Here is a 19,550-nt window from a genome sequence, read left to right as displayed (position 1 = left end):
GGGTGAGTATTTAATAAGATGAAATTAAATGAAAATTTATATAAAACACCTGGCTTAGGGTTTGGCACATTACAATTAGTCACCATTTGATGCATCAATTGTGTTGCTCAAGACGTAGGATACAGACCCAGCCCAAAAGGAGACAGAAGTGGTCCCATTGCCATCTTGCTCCCCTGACCTGTGTTCACCTCCCCCTACTCTCTCACAGAGAGAAGTCTCCAGGGAGCCCTGAGTCCATCCTACACGCTCCACCTTGGAGTGATCCTTCTTGAATACCTCCTCAAGCTGCTCCCTTGCTCCTCACCCTTAGTAGAGCTCCCACCCTCCCCACCCCCATGCAACCTGCTGGGCTGGACTGCCAGAGGCTCACTTGCTCCAGAGCTGATTCTTCTATTTATTACTGTTTTTAAATAAAAAGTGCAAATGTACGTTACCTAAGACAAAATATGGGGTTCCAAAGAAAGTATGTGCTGGAGACAGGTTCATTCTTCTCTGTCTCCCACCTCCCCTAGGGGCTGGGAGCCAGAAGTCTGTGAGCAGGGCCATGTCCCAGGGCCTTGCTCGGCCAGCAGCCTGCACTCCCACACTCCAGCGGCTCCTTTCCTCCTGTCCGCTCCTTGCCCGCCCCTCCTGCTCTGTGCCCTGCACTTTGAGGGCAGCCCCAAGCCCCTGACCCCATTCAGCTACTGCCCTGGCAAGGCGGGTTCTGCACTTGGGCAGGTGGGAAAGGCATTGGTGACGCCATCACCTCTCGATACGGAGTACGGGCTCAATACTGGGAGTGGAGGGGCCGGGGGTAGGTCCTGGCACTGCCACTGGCTCTCTCTGTGACCTTGGACAAATCCCTAGGGTAGGGGGCAGGGGCTCAGTTTCTCATTGTCTCGACGACCGTGGACGGGAGTGGTCTCGCCCTGGGACCGCAGGTCGGCTCTTGGGCACCAACGCCCGGGACAGGCAGGGAGGAGCCCGGCCGGGCGGGGAGGAGCCGCGGGGCCCGCCCCGCCCACTCCGTCCAGGTGCGGCCACTCGAGCCGCAGCTACTGCAGCCGCCGCCGCGAGGGGCCGCCCGCGCCCCCTCCGAGTCGGGCCCGCGTCCATGGCCTTTCTGACCGCCTGGAAGGGGGCGGCCTCCGGGAAAAGCGACTACAGGCACCAGGCGGGGGTGGGGACTCGGCTGGAGGCGCGGGTGGGACTGCGGGACGGCAGCCGACAGAGGGACAGCTGACGGGACATAGCAGGCGACGGCAGCGTGCGGGTTGCTGGGCGCGGGGTAACGGCCGGAGGGCCCCGGGAGGGGCAGCCCGCTGCCTCTCACCACCACCCGCGCCACGTGTCGCTTGCTCGCGTGTTATGGCCCCCAGCAGGGCTGGGCTTGGGAGTGAGGAGATGCCACTCATCACCCCAAGCCCCGCTTCCGGTGCTTCACCGGTGAGGGCAACTCAGGTGGGCTGGACCTGGGCCGGACTGGGAGTCAGGTGTGGGCAGCTGCGCCTCTCCTCCAGCAGGGCTGCTCACACCCCGCACCCTCCACTTCTGGGGCAGCAGCAGTGTGGAGGGAACTCCTAGGTTGAAGTGGGCATCCATGTGCACCACAGCTTCAGGGGTGTGTCATCACCTCTGTGTGTCACCCCCAACTCCTGGGTGAGTTGGTATCTCCAGATGTGTTTTCATGAGAAGAGGAAGAGGGGACAGCCCTGGCCTCCCTTCTGAGCTTTGACTCCTGATTCCTTTCCTTTGTATATTTAAAGCTCACCCTGCTACGCCCTGGAGAAGGGCAATCTAACTACCCTCCCAACAGCTCCATCTGACTGTCCTGTTGGCACATCAAACTCAGAAAGCCCCAAATCAAACTTCACATCGCACCCTCAAACCTGTTCCTCCTGTGTGCCCATCTCAGTAAAGGGCATAGTCATCCACTCAGTTGCCCAAGCCTGGAATCTGGGAGTCATCTCTGTCACCTCCCTCCCTCACCTCCACCCTGGTCTCCACGTTCTGCTGATTTTAGCTTCTTGATGACTCTTGAAGCTGTTCATTCCCCTTGGACTATTGCAACAGCCCCTAACTTTTCCATTTCCTGACCATCCTTCAGACTGGTCTTTTCTAAATAAAAAACCAGACCATGTCATTTTTCTGTTTTAAAACTCTTCTGTGGCTTTCTATCACTTAGTAGTGAAAGGTCAAGACTCTCCAGGGGAGGGGCTGTGACCTGCCCAGGCCCACTTCCTATCACTCCGTGACCCTCACTCTGGTCCAGCAACAACAGCTGGCTTTGTAGGACTCTCACAACAGTGCTGAGCTGCTCAGGGCTACCTCTGCCTAGAATGCCATCTACCACTCCTGACAGTCACCCCATAAAATTCAACTTTAGATGACTCTTTTCTTTAAATTTTTTTTTTACTATTAAAATAAACTTTTAATTCAAGGGTAGCATACATATAGAAAAATGCATACACTTTAAGTGTACAGAGCTCAATGACTCTTCACAAGGTAACCAGTACCCATGTAACCAACACCCAGATAAGGACACAGACCATTACCAGCCCCCAGTGTCTCCCTTGTGCCCCTCCCAGGGGCAAGCCCACAAAGGTAACTACTATCCTGACTTCTAATACCATAGGTTTGATTCTTCTGGGTATTTTTGTTTGTGTGTTTGTTTTAATTGAAGTATAGTTGATTTACAGTGTTGTATTTAGATTCTGGTGTATAACAAAGTGATTCAGCCATGAGGAAATGGCAAACCACTCCAGTATTCTTGCTGGGATAATCCTGTGGACATAATCCTGGAGGGCCACAGTCCATGGGGTAACAGAGTCACACATGCACACACACATGTATATGTGGCTTAAAATAGAGCAATGTGATGGACAGAAAAATCCATTATGCCCAGAGCATTTCCAGCAGTGAGGGTATTTCCTGTCAAAGCCTGAGATGTGTCTGAAGAGCAGAGAGGTGTGTGTGTGTCATTGAGGATCCAGGAGGCAGGCTACCCAGAAGAAGGCAGAGTTTGGATTTTATTGTGTATTGGGAGACATGACTGAAGTGACTTAGCAGCAGCAGCAGCAGCAGCAGCAAAAGACATTAGGGAGGGGATTTACATATTTAAAGCTGACCCTGCTGCCCATGGAGAAAGGATATTGCTGAGAAGACAGAGCCGTGGTCACCCCCTTCTGTCTCCCCGCTACATATGAAGAGGGGACAGGGTTCATCTACCTCCATGTCCTTGAAGCCCAACACAGTATGCTTCGGTCTTGATGAGAACATGGGGGAATGATTTCTGAGGAGGGTGAGATCGCTTGGCTGAGGGGATGAGGAGCAGCTGGATCCACGTGGATTTCTTGCCCACCTGCCCTCCTGTAAGAACCCAGTTGCGCTCTGTCCTGTAGCTCCCTATGTGAGGAGTGTAGGTGAGGACCTGAACATGCCTGGCTCTCTACCTCAGCTGGAACTTGCTGGTCACAAATACCCAGAGAATTCTGACTCCCAGATGCCCTTACAGAGTCTCTCACCTGAGGCAACAAACCGGGTCTCCATTTGCTCAGCTCGAGGCCTGTGACTTCTTCACCCGCGGCCCTCACCCACAACGCTGCCTTGTCTCCCACAGCCTGGCCAAAGGCTAAAGGGCTTGGGAAGGTGCTCAGCCCCCGCTTTACCATGTACATACTGGCTCTATGACCCTGATTCAGCTGCCTGACCCACGTGAGCCTCAGTTTACTCATCTGTAAAACAATAGCTGCTCACTGAGCGGTGGAAAGACCTGGTGAAGCCACATTGATAAAGGACCTGACAGACAGCCACTGGGGCAGATTCGGTGAACAGTAAATGTGAGTTCACTGCTACAAGGGAATCCTCCGTCTATGGTATTTGCATTGAATAGAAGGGATTCAGAAAGGTTTAGTGACTTCCCTGGTGGTCTAGTGGTTAAGAATTGGCCTGCCAATGTAGGGGACCCAGTTCAACCCCTGGTCCAGGAAGATCCCACACGCCACAGAGCAGCTAAGCCCATGAGCCTCAACTACTGAGCCCACATGCCACAACTACCAAAGCCTGTGTGTCTAGAGCCCGTGCTCCACAATAGAGAAGCCACAGCAATGAGAAGCCACCACAATGAAGAGGAGCCCCCGCTCACCACAACTAGAGAAAGCCTGTGTGCAGCAACAAAGACTCGGTACAGTCTAAAATAAATAAATAAATAAAAGAATCTTTAAAAAAAAAAAAAAAAAGGAAGGTTTGGGAGCCAGTGGTGTGATTGCAGGCACCAGAACTGGGAAGCCAGGAACTGTTAGAAGAGGGAAATGATGCCTGTGCATCTTAATATAGTAACAGCCACCTACTTGGCCTACAAACAAGGTCCCTTTCAGTCATACCAGTACATGCCCCCCACCATGGCTGCTCCTATAGGAGAGGAAGTGCAAGCAGGCAGGATGCTTTTAAGAGAGTAATTCAGTGGCAGAGCTGCTGTGGGAGAGAGGGCTGCCCCAGGGATGGAGAGACCTTGCTGAAGAGGCCAGGGGCCTGCGGGGCCTGCGTGGACAGGTTTCCAGCTCTCAGTTTGAGCCTGAGTTCATGAGCTCTAAGATGCCTCCAGATAGGGAGTGTCAAATTTGATGACTGGAATCCTTGAGCTGTTAAGTGGTCCCTTCCTTGGCTCTGGATCTGGACTCAAGGCCAGTGCTGAATTTTCACCTATGGGATTCTCAGATCCTGTGAGTTGAGGCATCTGTGATGGTCAGACTCATGATTTAAAATGCCAATTTTTACATTCTTGAAGTTCCTGACCCCAGGATTCTGATTTATCCCCTTTGGCCAAGGGCAGCTGCACGGGGTGGGAGAGGGCTCTGATGTGGGAGTCACCATGTGGCCCCTCCTATTCTAAACCCCTGGTGAGTGTACCATGGCCCAAGGTGGTAGCATGCCTGACATATTTGGAAAAGAACAAGGAGGCCAGTGTGACTGAATCAGAGAGTAAAGGAAGATGACACCAGAGAGAGAGAGAGAGAGAGACAGTGGGGAAGGAGGGCTGGTGAAGACTTTAACTTTTGTACTGAGCACCATGGGGAGCCAGTGCAGAGGTGTGAACAGAAGAGTGACATGATCTGATCAAGTAGGGCTGGAGCTGTGTGGAGAATAGACAATAAAGGGACATGGGTGAGAGCAGAGAAAATAGGGAATATGCAGTCATCCAGGCAAATAAATTCTCTATAAATTTAGCATCTGCAGAATAGTTCGGTATAATTCATTGAACTAATTCCTTATCTATGGGCATTTAAATGATTTTCAGCTATATCTTTATTATAAGAAACACTATGATGAACATCCATGTACCATAAATCTTTGTGTCTGTGATTATTTCTTAAGATATGATTGCTGCCTAGGTGTTACTCGTCATCTTTCTAAGGCTCTCAGCCCATTATTCCAGTTACCCTTCAGAAAGATAGTGCCACTTTCTACTCCGACCAGCAGGGAGTGAGGTGGCACATTTGCCCTGAGGGAGGTATTAGATGTCCAGTGGGTGTTGCCCTTGTGGTCCTGGCCAGGTCTGGGTGCATGTCATAGGGGAAGTCCCTGTTCTCTGGCTAGCCTTACAGGGTTCCAAAACTCTTTCAGGTCCATTTGCTTATTTTATTGCTCATGTCAGTCTTGTTATCCCTGCTTTATGAATGAGGAAACTAAAGCTCAAAGAATAATGACCAGGCCCATTCTAAGAGCTTTATGTCTATTATCTCATTTAATCCTTACAACAACCCAGTGAGGTTGGTGCCGTCAACATCCCCATTTCAAAGACAAAATCATTGGTCCATGGTGTCAGAGGTGGGGTATAAGCCCCAGCTTGCAAACCTGCTCTCTGAAACACTCCCTCCCTGCCCTGACTGAAGCCAGCAGAGTGACTTGCTTGGGGGCTACACAGCTAGGACATGGTAGGGCTGGGGGTCCAGCTGGATCTTCCTGATTCTGCAGCTCTGACCTCTGACAGGATGCCACTCAATGCCAGAACCCCCTCATTAGCATTCTGCATCTTCTTTTCATTCAAAATTGTTCTTGGTTTTTGTGCCTGACAGGGTGTTCCTTTCTAAGACCCACCTTTGGCAGCTCTGGGGGACCAGACTTTTGAAAAAGAGCTCATATCCCAGAAACCAAGCACATCAGAGCAGGGAGGGCCCTTGACCTCCTGGTCCAAGCTTCTCTTTCTTTTATATTTGGTGGGGGGAGAGAAACTAAGAGCCAGAGGGAGGCAGTAACCTGTCCAGGATTACATAGCTAGGAAGGGCCAGAGTCCATGGGGAGGGAGGAGGGCGGCCCAAGGAGCAGGCCTAGTCCTCCCTAAGGGCCTCTCTCCAGGGAATGTTGAAGAACTGTGACTGGTTTGGCCCTCTTCCAGGGCCCTTTGTGGATGAGCCTGTTTACTTGTGAATTAATAACGAGCTCAAGCCTGTAACCTGCTGGGTGGAGCTCACTCACTCACTTTAAGGAAAACCAGCTTCACAGTCATCAGCTCAGCTGGGTTGGGAGGGCTCTAGGGTCTGAGGGGTAGTTCTGGGTCTTAGAGACAGTGGAGGTGGGATGCTCCATGTAAGGGTGGGGCCTGGAGAAAGGCACCGAAAGGGCAGCTGTGATGAGGGGAGGGGACCAGGGTCCCTGAGTAATGCTTGGCAAGCTTATGAGCATGCCTGAGAGGTTGCCACTGTGACTGCAGGTTTACAGATGGGAAGACTGAGATTCAGAGGGGCAGAGCCAGAGCTGCCTTCACAGCTTAAGCTGCTTCTACAGTGGCATCACTTTTCACGTGCTCAGACCCCTATTTGTGTGACATCTCCCCTACCCATTTCCACACACTTTCTCTATAGGATAAAGTTGAGATTTGGTTTAAAGCATGCCTAGACCTGAGTCCAAGTCACACTTGGTTCAATCCTCAGTTTTCTCATCTGTAGGATGGGAGATAAAGCTACTGTGGAACTTTCTAGAGCATTCTGAGGAGGTTAGTTATTGAAGGCTCTTTTTTTTTTTTTTTTTTTTTTTGGTAACACCATGCGGCTTGTAGGATATTAGTCAGATAGCATCACCTACTTGATGGACATGAATCTGAGCAAACTCCAGGAGATAGTGGAGGACAGAGGAGACTAGAATGCTGCACTCCATGGGGTCACAGAGTCGGACACAACTTAGCAACTGAAAAACAAGTTCCCTGAATGGGGACTGAACTCAAACCCCAGCAGTGAAAATGCTGAGTCCTAACTACTAGTTCAGTTCAATTCAGTTCAGTCGCTCAGTCGTGTCCAACTCTTTGCGACCCCATGAACCACAGCACACCAGTCCTCCCTGTCCATCACTAACTCCTAGAGTCCACCCAAACCCATGTCCATTGTGTCGGTGATGCCATCCAACCATCTCATCCTCTGTCATCCCCTTCTCCTCCTGCCCTCAACATTTCCCAGCATCAGGATCTTTTCAAATGAGTCAGCTCTCCACATCAGGTGGCCAAAGTATTGGAGTTTCAGGTTCAACATCAGTCCCTCCGATGAACACCCAGGACTGATCTCCTTTAGGATGGACTGGTTAGATCTCCTTGCAGTCCAAGGGACTCTCAAGAGTCTTCTCCAACACCACAGTTCAAAAGCATCAATTCTTCAGTGCTCAGCTTTCTTTATAGTCCAACTCTCACATCCATACATGACCACTGGAAAAACCATAGCCTTGACTAGACAGACCTTTGTTAGCAAAGTAATGTCTCTGCTTTTTAATATGCTGTCTAGGTTGGTCATAACTTTCCTTCCAAGGAACAAGTGTCTTTTAATTTCATGGCTGCAATCACCATCCGCAGTGATTTTGGAGCCCAGAAAAATAAAGTCAGCCACTGGTTTCCCCATCTATTTGAGATGAAGTGATGGGACTGGATGCCATGATCTTAGTTTTCTGAATGTTGAGCTTTAAGCCAACTTTTTCACTCTCCTTTTTCACTTTCATCAAGAGGCTCTTTAGTTCTTCTTCACTTTCTGCCATAAGGGTGGTGTCATCTGCATATCTGAGGATATTGATATTTCTCCCGGCAATCTTGATTCCAGCTTGTGCTTCCTGCAGCCCAACGTTTCTCATGATGTACTTTGCATATAAGTTAAATAAGCAGGGTGACAATATGACCACCAGGGAATTCCCCGGAGGTCTTCTTAGGCTGAGAGATGGTATCAGTAGAATTAGCCTATATGAGGCTTCTCAGGGCCACCGAGAAGTGCAGTGAGCCCAGTTGCTTGCTCTTGCTGCTTGGGGAGAAAATGAGAGAGGAAAGCAGGCCTGCTATTTCCTAGGCACAAAGCACCAGAAAAAAAGGTCCCCTGGCAGGGGAGGAAGGAACCCAGGACTCAAGATGCTCTCCTGGTCCCCTGGAAATAAGTAGATGACCTGAGCAAGGTCACCTGGGTTGGGAGGTGGAAATAATGGTAACTCATGGACTCCCCAGGTCTGGGGCTGAGCCAGAGTTCCTGGGGGCTGGGAACTGCCTGGGTGGAACCCTCCTGAAGGATAGGCCATTCTGATGCTCTGATTCATCAGGTGAGTGGCTCCAGCATCACTGCTGCTATTGTGGTATAGACAGAGTTCCAGCTCTGAAGGCAGAGCTAAGCCTCAGTTTTCATCTGTACAAGGTGGAGAATAATAACATCTACCTTGGCCCCCCCACCACCAGCATCAGAGCACTTAAATAGCACTGTAGGCACATGCTAGGCACTATCCTGGGCATTTTACACATAGGAATTCTTAATCTTCAAAATGACCTTTTGAAGCAGGCAGAATTTCCATTTTACTGAGGAAGAAACTGAGGCTCAGAGAGGTGGTTAAATGTGTACATTAAAATGAGATAATCCACGTTATATTCTTAACATATATAGCACATAATAAGCCTGTGATGAATGTCAGTCATTATTGTAATCATTACCTGAGAGGAAAATGGTAAAGTGCTAGGCCCAGTTTTCAAGTTTTTGGTGGTTAGTTGGGCACTGACACAAAGATGTCTGACCAGACCCAGAGGCTCCCAGTCTGATGGCAGAGACAGTCACATACAAACCCCACCCCACCCCCACCACACAGTGGTCGCCCCAGGTCATAGGGGAGGTCAGAATGGGTTAGAGCAGTGTGTGCCCAGGAAGCTACTGCCCCCATTAGGGAGGAAGGGCTTCCTGTGTATGCATCTGAACTGAAACCTTCAGGGTGAGTAGCAGCTTTCACACATGGCAGGTTTTTAATAAATGTTGGTCAAGTACAACTAAAGATTTACCTTGAAGCTAAGGTAGCATAAAGCTTCAGAACTCCTCACTTACTTGGCCCCTTCCAAAGCTCTGGGAGGACCCTCTAAATTATATATTGATAAATTTGTATTCTTTTTTTTAAAAAAAGCCTTTCAATTATATGTTTTTGGATTGTCCCTTGGTTAAACAAATGAATAATACATAACAAGGAAGAAGGTGTGTTCCAGGCAGAGGGAACTGCATGTGCCAATGCCTAGAGACCTGAAAGTGCATGGCATGTGACAAGACACTCCCCACCCCCCACCACCATCTGGGTCTCCTCCACCAGCCTCCTCCCCCAGGCTCCTCTTTAACACATTGCTGGGCTTCTCACCAGCTTCACAAACTCCAGCTGTCATCAGTGTGCCTTTGCCACTTCCAAGCTCTTTGATCCATGTACCCATCTGGTACATCCTTTCTACAACTTCCTTGTGTATAAACAATATAAACTTCAAAACTCAACTCTGTGTCCACCTTCTCCAGTAAGCCTCAGACTCCTCCAGCTTCTGTAGCATTCTTCCTTACCCAGACTTCTAAAGATGATGGTGGATGTTATCATAGTCGGCTTCTCGCAGTTAAATAGCTTTTCCATGCCTATGTCAGAATCCCAGAGGTGTGATGGCCTTTGCTTGTGAGCATCTGGCCCCTGCTTACATATGGACAGAATAAGAACTCACTACCTTTCCAGGCAACCTGCCTAGATTCAAACAGTTGTCCCCAAAGCCTCTCCCCTCTGCCACCGGGCCCAATCTGCCTGGCTCCTCCAGGACCTAGTCCAAGCCCTCTTTCTAACATGGCTGCTTCTATAGGCTCCTCCTATTTCCTTTTCTGACATCCTGGAGCTCAGGGCTGATGCAGGGGTGCTGGAACCCCTCCTCCCTCTGTCCCCTGCCTTTGTGAAGGGACAGCTCTAATGGCAGCCACGTGCTCTGATGAGTCATGATCAAGAGCATCTGGAGCCTGGAGGTGGCCGCTGGTTAACTCTTTATGGGCCAGTGGCTCTTCTGCCAGGAGGCCTGGTCGACTTTAACTTAACTCTGGTCCTAGACATATACCTGAGGGCTGGGCACACAGTAGGCGTCTGAAGTGTTATGGGTGACCCCACATAGGCCCTGGGGAATCAGGGGAGAGGGAGCCAAGAAGGTAAGAGTGTGTAGAGTCAGGAGAGTTGAGTTCCAATCACAATTTGCTATTTCTTAGGTGAGTGGCCTTGAGCAAGTCACATGAACTCTGTGCCTCAGTTTCCCCATCTGTAAAATGGCAGTTATGAGGATTCTTTGGGGAGGCAAGTGCGAACTGCTGGCTGGCAGTGAGTGCTAAACGGCATGATTTTCTGCCTTCTGGTCTCCTGCAAGCACAGCCAAGCTGTGGGAAAGTGGGTGGGATTAAAATCCAGGTCTTTTCTCTGCATGATTGCCCCCCACCAATGCAGTAGGATGGTGAAGGGCTCAGGTCAGGGGCGCTGAGAGGCGGGCGCCGTGGGGATGGGAGAGTGGCAGGGAGGTGGACCTCAGGTCTAGGAGAACTTTCTGGGCCCAGATTGCTGGGGCTCCGTGAGGAAGGCAAGAGCCCGCCCTCCCGGGGGCTGAGCGCAAAGGGTTCTCCGGCATGGGCAGGGCAGACCTTGGGCGACCCGGTTCTCACTGTCAGAGCGGGGATGGGGGATGTGGGGGGCGCCTTTCGCCGGCCCCAGGCAGCCCTCCCATCCGCGCCCGCTGCAGAGCCCGCGTCTGTGGTCCGCCGCGGGCGGGCGGCGGCCTGGCCCCACTGCACGGGTGGGCAGACCGAGGCCCGGCCCGGCCCCGCCGCCTTCCCCGCCCCCGGCGCGCCCCTCCCCGGGCGCCGCGTCCGCGGCTCGGCCGCACAGCGCCCGCTCGGGGTTCCGGCGGCAGCACCTGGGCCGCGGCTGGCGTCCGCGGGGGCACGCTGCCCGCCCCCCTCGGCGATGACCACGGCCGGCGCCCCGGGCGCCCTACCTGCGGGGTAAGTGCGCTGCGGGGCGGCCCGAGGGGCCCCTGGCCGGGCCGGGTCGGGACGGGGGGCGGGGGGCGGCGCCGGGCCCGGCCTCCCCAGCGGCCCGCACTGCGGCTTCCAGCCCCTGCCTCCGAGCGGGAAGGGGGCTGGGCGGGGAAGGTGGAGGCCCCGGGGACCCTGGGTCGGTCACTCCCCTCTGGGTCCCAACTTTGTCGGAAGATGTGGCCACAGCCACGTCAGAGCTTCCTCCCTCCCTGCTGGCGTTTACACCTGAGCCCACCGTCATCACCTCCATTACAGGTGAGGAACCTCAGCCAGTAGCTCTTAGATGACTTGTCTTAGGTCTCCCAGGAGGTGAGAAGTGAGCCTGGGATTTGAAACCAGCAGTGTCTGATGCCAGGCACTACTTCATCTTCAGGGCTATTCGAAGAAGTTAAAAGGCTAAGCAAGGAAGCGGCCGGGCCCCCTGGGCACAACAGGAACAGGGGTAGTAAAGGTGGGCGTTGTCACTTTCAACGTGGCACTGGTGTTCATTGCCACCGCACCCTGTTGAGGAACCTGTGGGACCCTCCACTGCCCCGCAGCAGTGAGCCTCTCTTTGCCATTCGTCGGCCCCTCTGGTAGGGGCTGGGAGCCTGAGCTGCTAGGAACTTGTTGGGTGGAGATCCGGCCCAGGTGATCTGGGAGGGGTGCCATTCTGCCTGGAGCCTGGCCAACAGGACAGTATTTGCGTAGGGCCTCAGGGCTAACACATGAATAGGGAGGTGACAAGGCTGGTGCCGCCTGTCAGCTGGAGGCCTCCACAGGGTCCTTGTGTGTTCCAGACTGAGGGCTTGGAAGTTGGGTGGGTGGGGGACTCCCTGTCCTGGGGGAGGGTTGCCTGGTAAGTCAGGCAACGTTTTGTATGACTTTGACCAAGTCCTTTATCCTCTCTAGACTTCTGGTCCCTCCTTTGGAAAATACAGGGAGGCTGAGCTGGCTGCTCCCTTCCTTCTCTGGGTTGGTCTCTGTAAATCTGGAAGCTAGTTAAGTCTGTCTGCCTAGCCCTGAGCATCACCCCCACTGGGCCAAGAAAAATGATTTTTAGGAGAAAAGGCAGGTGTGGAGCAGGGCACCTATCAAAGAATCCTGAACCCTCAGACTAGAACCCTCATTCATCCTCTTCCTTGCACCCTCACATCCCTGCCTGAGTCCCCTCTACAACTCTAGGCTCCTCTGACCCCTCCTTGGGCCTGCCCTTCTGCACTGGCAGGTCATCCTCCTACTAAACCATACCTGCCCGTTTGCATGCCCTCAAGTTCCATCTGGTCTCAGCCAGTGCATTCTGGTGGGGTCTGAGCAGAGCAGTGGCAAAGCAGTTCCTTTACCATAGACACTTATTCAGTCACTCAGCAAATTCTCAGGCCTACTCTGAGCCCAGCTCCATGTGTGACTGTCAGTGGTGAACAAACTAACATTTAAATCTCCATCACTTCAAAAATTATGAAACATTTTCAACCTTCAGAACAATATAGCCAATAATAAAATGAACTCTATGCCCTTGCCAGCAAGCTTTTCCAGATGTTAATATTGTGCCCCATTTATTTCCTATTCTTTTCAAGAGATAAACCATGGCAAAGATGATCAAAGCCCCTGTGGACCACCCCTACCCTTCCCTCTACAGAGACAGTCACCATCCTGAATTTTGCTTTGTCATTTTTCTGTCTGTTTTTATTCTTTTACTGAGTATGTTTAAGCCTAAAAATTATGTAGTTCTTTAAACTGTTTCTGTAAATGGAGTCATACAGCATAAATCATTCTACAACTTGCTTTTACTCATTCAGCTTCAGGTTTCTGAGATAAAGGTCTCTTGATCCTTGAAACCCTGGTCTGCACTTGCCTTCCAATGTGTGGTATGCCACCTGATGTAGAGACTGTTATTTATTTATTTATCCAGCCTTCCTGAGGTGGAAAGAAGGTCCACCTGAACCTGAGATGGTTCCCAGGATCTTGTTTTCCAAACAATATTCTCAAATGATTGTCTTGCACATATATGAGTGTCCTTCCAGGTTCCCAGGTAGGAGTGGAATTGCTGAGTAGTAGGACATGTGCATTCAATTTTTAAAGTTACTTAGTTTCATTATAAAAGTGGTGCTGTTCTGTAAAAGAAATGATGGAAACATCTTAGGGGAAAAAATTGCTAACATTTCGTGAGTACTTTTTATTGTCCTTTACACTGTCTCAGTCATTCTTAGCAGCAACACTGGGAGGTAGATACTGTCATTCCCATTTTATGGATGAGGAAACTGAGGCTCATAGAGGTTAAAGAACTTTCCCAAGTTTTTCCAACAAGTGATTGCTAAGCTGCATCTATAGTCCAGGGTTGTCTGATTTCAAAACTCCGCACCACCTAGGCCACACTCCCTGCCATGTGGTACTGGCTTTATGCATAGCTAAGGGTGACTCTAGAAGCAGAGTCCCAATCATATTTGCAGTTTAGAAAGGTCATTGTGGAAGCGACAGGTCCCCTATAGATGGGTTCCCCTGAGCCAGTTCCCCGTGAATGCTGGAGCAGGAAGTAGAGGCCAGCTCTGACTCCTGTCTGCTCTGAGTGACCACCTTGCCCTGCCTCCACTGCCCCACCCACCTCACCCTGACTGAGGGCTGGGTAGGAGGGTTTTCTGTTTCCAGAAGGTACGAGGGTGCCCCAGCTCTGCCCATCACATACTAAGGTAGTGATTTCCAGGCAGACTGAGGTGGAGGGGTGGGAAGGAAGGGGCGAGTGGGATGGCTCCAGGCTTGACACCCCCTCCCACCCTTCAGCTCTCTTCTCACTTTGACTTCAAGCCCCCTCCCCCTATGCTAAAGATCCTGCTGTTCATTGTCACTAGCCATTCCCCACCCTCTATCCAGCTCAACATCCCTGCCCACCCACCCCCACCTGCAGCACAGAAGAAGAGGCCACCATCACTACTTGGGATCCCAGGAATATTTTGGCCTGGGCCCCAGCAGGGAGCTTAGAGCAGGAAGGCCTTAAAGACATGGAACAGCCTACAGAGAAGTGGGGACCTCAGTCACAGCCAGGGGAAGGGAAAGGTTTGGCAGGTTGCTTTTGCAGAAAGTATTTCTGTCTTCTCCCAGGTTCCTGGGAGCAGGAAACCAGGTTCCTCTTTTTACTGTCTTCACTTCCTTATCTGTCAAATGCAGATAAGAACTTCTGGCTCTTTGAGCTGGTAGGAGGATTGAGTGAAATAATGCAGGCATCAATTTAGATAACTTGAAGTGATATTCTCCTGACGGTGATGGGTATTTGTTAGTGCTATTATTAAGTCCAGTGAGGCTGATGTCTCCAGCCCACCTCAGCTTCCCAACCAGCTGGGATGCCCCCACCTCACTCCTTCACTTATAGGCCTTGCCAAGCCTGTCTTCCATGCTTGCCCCATGGTGGCTGGCGCCCCCTCCTCACTATGGTGCCATGCCTCCAGCCCTTTGCTCACACTCTGTTCCCCTTCAGGGACTGCTTTATCCATCTAGTCCTCACTTCAGGGCCATCATACCCAGAAAACTTCCTTGATTGCCCCACGCTCACTTCTTGGTCTCGTCAGCCCCCAGTGATGCCCATGAGCGCAGCCCTGATGACTCTGGTTGTCAATGCCTCTGCCTCGTGTAGCCCTCAGGGCAGGCCCAGGCCTGGGTCCAGTCTCTTTTCCCCAGGGTCTAGCCCCAGGTCTGGAGAGGTCACCGCAGACCCGCCTCACCACAGTTAAGGGGAAGGGTGCTGAGGCTGCCAGAGAAGGGAATATGTGCCTCTGTGTTTCTGTCTGTGCATCTTTCTCTCCAGGTAGACTGAGGAAGCAGGACCTCTTTCTTGATGCGGGAGTAGGAGTGGGGTGTGCACAGAAAGGGAAGGTAGGCTCTTGTCTCTGAAATTGTTTAGAGATGGACAGAAGCCAGGACAATGGACTTGATTTCCTGGGGCTGAGCTGGTGGGCACTGGCTTAGGCAGAAACTTGGGTTAGAACCCATGCTCGGACATGTGACCTTGGCCAGGTCACCTCTCTCTGTGCCTTAGTCTCTCTTCTGAAGTGGAATAATAATTCCACTTCACAAAGCTTTGTGAGCGCTCAAGGAGAGGACAGCAGTTAAGTGCCTGGGGCAGTGGGTACTCATAGCCTTTTCACTGATTCACTAGCAGAGATGAATGGACTGAACCCCACTCATTAGGCTAATCCTTGGGTGCAAAGGAAGACACCGTCCCCACCTCATGAAGTGGGGTCTTTTTGGCTTTATCCTAAAGGTGAAGACAGTAAAGGCTTTCAAGTCTGGAAATGACATGGTCAGATTTGGGTTTTAAAAAGATGCCTTTGGCTATTACATTTATCCTTTACCATACATTCCTGAGAGTCTGCTGAAGTAACAAATCCCTCAAGCCAAGGGAGCTGAAATCAGGCTGGTAAATAAGATGAAGCCACAGCAACCTGGAGGTATTTACAAGCTACAGAAACCTAGAATCTTGAGTTTTAAGGACACTTAAGGAATGGACTTCCCTGGGAGCTCAGTGGTAAAAGAATCCACTTGCCAGTGCAGGAGAGGAGGAAATGAAGGTTTGATCCCGGGTCGGTAAGATCCCCTGAAGAAGGAAATGGCAACCCACTCTAGTTTTCTTGCCTGAGAAATCCCATGGACAAAGGAGCCTGGTGGGCTCCAGTCTATAGGGTGGCAGAAGCGTCAGACATGACGTAGTAACTAAACAATAAGAACCAGGAATGGGAAATAAGGACTTGGGGCTACCCAACAGTGTGAGGGGTTGGAACTTATCCTCCCTACCACCCCACCACTACATGAATGTGCCACCCTCAAGGGTGTCTTCAGCACGTAAGGATACTGACTAGGAAAAAAATACCCACACACCACAAAGGGAGACCACAGTTCTGGTGGGGACCAAGGGGCTCCCTAGAAACTTATACATACCAGTCAGCTCTCACACAAATTTCAGGTTTGAATATACATTACCTCTGTGGTCCTGAAAATGCTAAACCAAAAAAGTAACATAAGTAGTCTTAGGGTGGTAGCACCACAGGGAACTTGGCTGAAGTGAATGAAAATGCTCTCTGAAGAAGTGGGTTCTCATTTCAAAATCCCTTTGGGATCAGTCAGATAGGAGTTTGTGGTAAAATTATGAAACATACAAGGAAACGAGGCGCTGTGAGCAATAGATACCAGAAGCAAGAAATAGCAGAATTAGAGTCTACGATCTAGGGAGGGTGGTGGGAGGGGGTCAGGGTTGGGAACTCATGTACACCTGTGGTGGCTTCATATCAATGTATGGCAAAACCAATACAGTATGGTAAAGTAAAAAAAAAAAAAAAATAGAGTCTACGATCCTAGAGTGATGAGAGACTGTGATTGTGTTTAAAATGTGGAAAGAAATCAAAGATGAACTTGCAACAATAAGCAGAGAACAAAATACTGCCAAAAATGACTAAGCAGATTTGAAAAAGAACCAAGTAGAATTTATGAAGATGAAAAATAAAATCATTGAAATTAAAAAAACTCAGTGGACAGGATAAGCAGCAGATGAGACATACTTAAAGAGAATTAGTGAAATGAAAGATATAAAGAAATTACTCCAAATCTAGAGTGAGTGAAAGAGATGGCCAAGAAGAGAATGAAGAGAAATGAAGCACAGAATAAAATGAGGTAACAGAGAGAAGAGTTAGGAATGGACAGGAGTAGAAGGTGGAGTCTCCCATCAGACCTAGTAGAGATGGTAATGGCCTGGACTGGAGGCCACTGGGTATAGAAGGAGGTGGATTAAGAGATTTTCAGGAAGTAGAACTGATAGGGCTTACTGATGGAGCAGATGACGGAGGCCAGCGGGAGGATGTATCAAGGATGACTACTAATATTTCTGGCTTGGGAAACTTGATAGAGGGGTATTGTTAATTGAGATGAGAAATCTGGAGAACAAATTTGGGAGAAGAAACAGTTTTGACCAAAAAACATACTTCATCTTGCCTGGGAGGTTCTGCCGATGCATCACAGAGTCCTTACAGCTGGGCCTTAAGATAGGTGTAGGACTTTATCTGGTAGAGAAGGAACTTTAACTTTTAAGGATCGTTTTGCAGTAAGATCGTCAAGACTCTTTTTGGAATCTTCTCTACGTAAAAGAGATGGAGAAGGCAATGGCACCCCACTCCAGTACTCTTGCCTGGAAAATCCCATGGACCAAGGAGCCTGATAGGCTGCAGTCCATGGGGTCGCTAAGAGTTGGATGTGACTGAGTGACTTCACTTTCACTTTTTACTTTCATGCATTGGAGAAGGAAATGGCAACCCACTTCAGTGTTCTTGCCTGGAGAATCCCAGGGATAGGGGAGCCTGGTGGGCTGCCGTCTATGAGGTCGCACAGAGTCAAACACGACTGAAGTGACTTAGCAGCTACGTAAAAGAGACCCCTTGAGAAGAAACATTCACAAGAAATCAGGACTTTGGGGATCATCTCTCATCTTTTAGATGGAAACAGGTTCAGAAAGATAAGGAATTTGCTCTCAGAACCCAGGGCTCTTCATTTATTCATTCATTCATTTGTTTGTTCATTCATTCGTTTACTGACAACCTATATTTATCAAAAGCCCATTTTGTACCAGATACTAGATGCTGGTGATACAGTAGTGAACAAAATGAAGATTCCTGCCCTCGGGAAGCTTATATTTTAGTGGAGGGAGACAGATAATAAACCCAAAAATAAGTTAAAAAAAAAGGGTCACAGAGTGATAAGAGCTATAAAGAGGTATAGTGGTTAAGACTCTGTGCTCCCAATGCAGGGGGCTGGGGTTCAACCCCTGGTCAGGGAACTAGATCCCACATGCCACGACTAACAGCTTGCATGCCACAGCCAAAGACCTCGCATTCCACAACAAAGACTGAAGATCCTCAAGCTGCGAATAAGACCTGTGCAGCCAAATGAAAACAAATATATTTTAAAAAGAGGTGTAAGGACTGGAAGGAGGCCAGGAATACTGGAGATGCTATTGGCTAAGGTGGCTCTGGAATGTAAGGCCCCCTGGGCAGCTCTGACAGGGTGGCTGCCCATTCCAACCCATTGTGACAGGGCCTCTGGGGTTCTAAAGAGCAGGCCAGAGGAGGCCAGGAGAAGGCCTAGAGAAGAAGGAGGAAGAAAAGGACTGAAGTGGGACTTAGTGGGTGGGCTGTCCCCCCTAAGTGGGGGCAGAAAAGTCTAATGGGTCAAAAGGGGCATGGAAGGTAAGATAAACTTATTCTTGAGGCTTCCTTGCACCAACCCCCAACACTATCCTCATCCCCTTCCCAATTCCCCCACTGGGTCTCAGATGACATTCCCCTTCCACTCCCCTCTCCTACCTTTAGGAATACTCAGAGGTAGGTTCAGATTGTCCTGTGTCCTAGTACAGAGGGGGCAGCCTGGAGGAGCTCATGACGCATCCGAGGATCACCAGGCAGGTCAAATGGGTGCTGGGAGGCTCTGTTTCAGCCAGGACAGTTGAGCCTCTTGACCGAGGCTCTGTTGAGAGCTTCGGGGTCATGCTTGTGTCTCTCCCACCAGGACTCCTGTGAGCAGCCTCCATGAGGCCCTGGACCAGTGCATGACCGCCCTTGACCTCTTCCTCACCAACCAGTTCTCAGAAGCACTCAACTACCTCAAGCCCAGGTGAGGCTTAAGCCCAGATTGGGGTGGATGATGTGTGTGTGTGTGTGTGTGTGTGTGCATGTGTGCACATATGTGAGTGTAGGGATGGGGGTGTTAGATGGAGAACCAGAAGTCTTACGTGAGAGGAATCCGGTGTACCTAAATGTCTTCAGCCTTCTGGGTCACTCTGACCTCTGAGAATTCCATAAAAATGGCTCAGGATCCCCATTCCACAGCCATGAACAGCCAAGCCCTCCTCAAGGTCACCGTGACTTCCTTCTCCTCAGGTTCTTGCGGCTTCTTCCACTTTGATTTCTTGGTCCCACAGAATCCAGCTCCAAAACAGCCCCTTTTAGTTATTTTCCTCCAGAGTACTAAAGACTTGAATTGCTTTCACTGAAGCCTTTAGGGCAAATAATGACAGTTAGTAGTTTAGCCATTTCTTCTAAATAATACACTTGGACTGCTCTGTCCTTACTTACCTCTTTTTTCAGTTTTTTAAAAACTGAAATAAAGTTGAGATATAATTCACATACCATAAAATTCACTCCTGTTACTTTTTACTTTTACAAATCATCTAATGGTTGCAAGGGCTTCCCAGGTGGCTCAGTGGCAAAGAACCCCTCTGGAAAGCAGGAGACATGTGTTCGTTCGCTG

General features: G+C 50.2%; 1 protein-coding gene across 4 annotated transcripts in view; it reads left to right on the top strand.

Moving 5' to 3' along the window:
• Window positions 1-1,011: 1,011 nt before the first annotated feature.
• The window catches only part of TTC39A (tetratricopeptide repeat domain 39A), a 50,085-nt gene continuing 31,546 nt past the window's right edge, over window positions 1,012-19,550 (top strand). The window contains exons 1-2 of one of the 4 annotated variants that reach the window (XM_069591066.1): window positions 1,012-1,149; window positions 18,810-18,914. In XM_069591066.1, the coding sequence (XP_069447167.1) occupies window positions 1,097-1,149; window positions 18,810-18,914 (158 nt within the window). In that variant the 5' untranslated portion in view covers window positions 1,012-1,096. Of the gene's footprint in view, window positions 1,150-10,700; window positions 11,256-11,527; window positions 11,547-18,809; window positions 18,915-19,550 lie in introns of those variants that run through there. The other 3 variants (XM_069591056.1, XR_011257178.1, XM_069591076.1) reach the window with 3 other exon arrangements.

This window comes from Ovis canadensis, chromosome 1, assembly GCF_042477335.2.
Source record: "Ovis canadensis isolate MfBH-ARS-UI-01 breed Bighorn chromosome 1, ARS-UI_OviCan_v2, whole genome shotgun sequence".
Lineage (NCBI taxonomy): Eukaryota > Metazoa > Chordata > Mammalia > Artiodactyla > Bovidae > Ovis > Ovis canadensis.
This window is presented reverse-complemented; position numbering and strand designations above follow the sequence as displayed.